The sequence below is a fragment of the Apteryx rowi genome, unplaced genomic scaffold, assembly GCF_003343035.1.
Source record: "Apteryx rowi isolate R43461 unplaced genomic scaffold, aptRow1 scaffold_1343, whole genome shotgun sequence".
Classification (NCBI taxonomy): domain Eukaryota; kingdom Metazoa; phylum Chordata; class Aves; order Apterygiformes; family Apterygidae; genus Apteryx; species Apteryx rowi.
This window is the reverse complement of record NW_020447579.1, coordinates 46,663-49,398: the sequence shown is the minus strand read 5'-3', so window position 1 is coordinate 49,398 and position 2,736 is coordinate 46,663. Positions and strand designations below refer to the sequence as shown.

The window sequence follows — 2,736 nt, the reverse complement described above, 5'->3', positions numbered from 1 at the left end:
TGCGCAGCGGAGCGCATGCGCCGTGCGTCGCCTCGCCTCGCGGCCGGCCGCGGGTGGGGGGGCGGCGGGGCACGTGAGGACACGGGCGCAGCCGGCAGGATCCCTCCGCCGGCCGAATCACCGCGGGGGGGGGGAACGAGTCCCGGCTCTCGCCTCAGCCACGCACCCCTCTCTTCCCTCCCCCCCGCACCGGGCCGCCCAGCACCGCCACCGGCGCGGGGACCCGCCACCCCGCCGGGGGACTGTCGCGCCTCAGGTACCGGCGGGAACGGGTGTGTGTGTCCCCCCCGGCGCGGTAACGGGGGTCTCCATGGCGACACCCAGCACTGGGGGGCGCTCTGGCCCCGCCCGCCGCTAAGCGTTATAGTTTACGTTTCATGCAGGGTGACGCTCTAGTCCTCCACGAGCTGGCTCTATGGTGTTTATGTTAGTGCGGAGGTGCTCTCTAGCCTCGCCTCTCTATGGTCGCACCGAGCGGCTGAGACAGTCTAGGCGTGGAAGAAGAAGAACTGGCTCTCTATGGCTCTCTTGGGGCCCGCTGGTTGCCTCCGTCTTCTCAGCTTTATGGTTCTCATAGAGCCACTCTAGTTACACTCAGGCTTCTGCTCTATGACCAGCGGCAGAAAGAGGCGCTGCTTTCCCGCGCGGCCCGTCTCTATGGTGAGCAGTTGGAAGCGTTCTGGTCTCTCTTGCCCTCGCTGTGCTCCGGCGAAGGGGGGCGCTCTGCACCGACTTGCTCCATCTCAATGCTCCCGGGCCGCGTGCTCTGGTCGGTGCCGCCCCCTCTCTATGGTCACTTGGGGGCGCTCTGACCCGTTCCACCCCCCGGCGCTCCCTCGGGAGGCGGAAGCGGAAGAGCGGCGAGCCCCGGAAGTGGAAGCCGCGGGGGGGGCTGGGTCAGGCCGCCCCCGCCCCTCCCCCCGCCCCGTTCGCACTCGGGACCAGCGACGCGGAGCCGGGGCGGGGCGGGGCCGCCATGGTCAGCGCTGGGGCCGGGGGAGGGCGCCGGGGGCCGGGCAGGGGCCCCGGGGGGCGGGGCCGGGGGGTCCCACACGGCCCGGGGGGTCCCGCGGGACGGGGGGGAGTCGGGGGAACGGGGCCGAGGGGGCCGGGGGCGGCCCTGCGGGGTCCCGGAGGGGTCTGTGGGGCAGGTCTGGGGGCTCCGGGGGGTCTGGGACGGCCCTGTGGGGTCCCGGAGGGGAGAGGAGGGGTCTGTGGGGCAGGTCTGGGGGCTCTGGGGGGTCTGGGACAGCCCTGTGGGGTTCTGGAGGGGAGAGGAGGGGTCTGTGGGGCCTTCCAGGAGTTCTGGCGGTCAGGGATGGCTCTGTGGAGTCCTGGATGGAGAAAGAGGGTGCTGGGGGGCAGAGCCAGGGACTTTGGGGGGTCAGGGATGGTCCTGTGTGGTTCTGGAGGGGTCTGAGAGGCAGATCTTGGGGCTCTGGGGGGTCAGGGATGGTTCTGTGGGGTCCCAGAAAGAGATGGAGAAATCTGGGGGCGGGTCCAGGAGCTCTGAGAGACCAGGAACATCTGTGTGGAGTCCCAGAGGAGTCTGGGGGGCAGATCTGGGAGCTCCAGGGGGTCTGGGATGACCTTGTAGGGTCCTGGATGGAGCATGAGGGTTCTAGGGAGCAGATCCAGGAACTTTGAGGGGCAAGAATGGCCCTGTGGGGTCCCAGTGGGAGGAGGAGTGCTCTGGGGAGCAGATCTGGAAGCTTTGGGGAGGTCCCAGGTGGAGAATGAGGGGTCTGTGGGGCAGATTTGAGGGCTCTGGGGGGTCAGGGACAGCCCTGTGTGGTCACAGAGGGGCCTGGGGAGTAGATCTGAGGGCTCTCGGGCTTAAGGGATGTCCTTGTGGGGTCCTGGATGGAGAATGAGGGCTCTGGAGGGCAGATCCAGGACTTTGGGGGCCAGGGACGACCCCGTGGGGTCCCTGCGGGAGCAGGACCGCCGTAGTGGGGCGGACGGTGGGTCTTGCACGGTCCTGGGGCGTTCAGGGGAGCCCCGAGGGGTCCTGGGGATGCGGGGAGCGGACGTGCGGCTCCTGGGGTGAGGAGGAGGCTCTGGGGTCCCTGCCACCCCCCGGCCGCCCCCCGACTGCCTCCTCTGCACCCCCGCAGGTGAGGACGAGTGCGGCCGCCGGGGCAGCAGCGGGGTCCGCAGCGCCTCGGGGGCGCCCGGGCCCCCCGGGGCCGCCAGCGGCATGAACGGCAGCGCGGGGGGCGGCGGGGCGACGCCGCCACCGCCAGCGCCGCCACCGGGCTGGCGGGACTTCTGCGAGGCCCACGCGCGCGCTGCCGCCCGCGACTTCGCCCGCCGCTTCCGGGCCTTCGTCAGTGACAACCCCCAGTTTGGGGCGCCGGGGGCCGAAGCCGCCTTCTCGCGCCGCTTCGCCGAGCACTTCGTGGAGCACTTCGAGGCCGAGGTGACGCGGGCCTGCGGCGGGGACGCCTCCCCGCCCCGCTGCGCCATCGCCCCCTTCACGGGCGCCCTCCGCCCCCGGGATGCCTCCGAGACCTGCAGCGAGTCGTCGGCGGCCTCGCCGCTGGAGCCCGCTGCCCCGGGGCTGCCGGGGGGCCAGTCGCGCAGCTCCGAGGACGTCGCCGCCGCCGCCGCTGCTGCCACCGCCGGCTCCAAGACCAAGCTGCGCAAGCGCTTCTCCCTCCGCAGCGTGGGCCGCAGCGTCCGCGGCATGCTGCAGTGGCGTGGCGTCGCCGAGCCGCCCGCCGCCGGCCACGA

General features: G+C 72.0%; 3 protein-coding genes across 5 annotated transcripts in view; 2 read left to right on the top strand and 1 right to left on the bottom strand.

The window, feature by feature from the left end:
- Positions 1-379, bottom strand: part of ATXN2L (ataxin 2 like) — a 7,691-nt gene extending 7,312 nt beyond the window's left edge. Inside the window, exon 1 of the mRNA XM_026056907.1 lies at positions 373-379. Coding sequence (XP_025912692.1) covers positions 373-379 — 7 coding nt within the window. The remainder of the gene's footprint in view (positions 1-372) is intronic.
- The window catches only part of SH2B1 (SH2B adaptor protein 1), a 7,058-nt gene continuing 4,365 nt past the window's right edge, over positions 44-2,736 (top strand). Inside the window, exons 1-2 of one of the 3 annotated variants that reach the window (XM_026056910.1) lie at positions 44-256; positions 384-660. In XM_026056910.1, the coding sequence (XP_025912695.1) occupies positions 610-660 (51 nt within the window). In that variant the 5' untranslated portion in view covers positions 44-256; positions 384-609. The remainder of the gene's footprint in view (positions 257-383; positions 661-2,736) is intronic. The other 2 variants (XM_026056911.1, XM_026056914.1) reach the window with 2 other exon arrangements.
- On the top strand, positions 1,871-2,734 carry LOC112961592 (SH2B adapter protein 1-like; the record flags this gene model as incomplete). Its single annotated transcript, XM_026056929.1, has 2 exons — positions 1,871-1,964; positions 2,118-2,734. Coding segments are annotated over exons 1-2 (711 nt in total), but the record flags the coding sequence as incomplete, so codon positions are not given.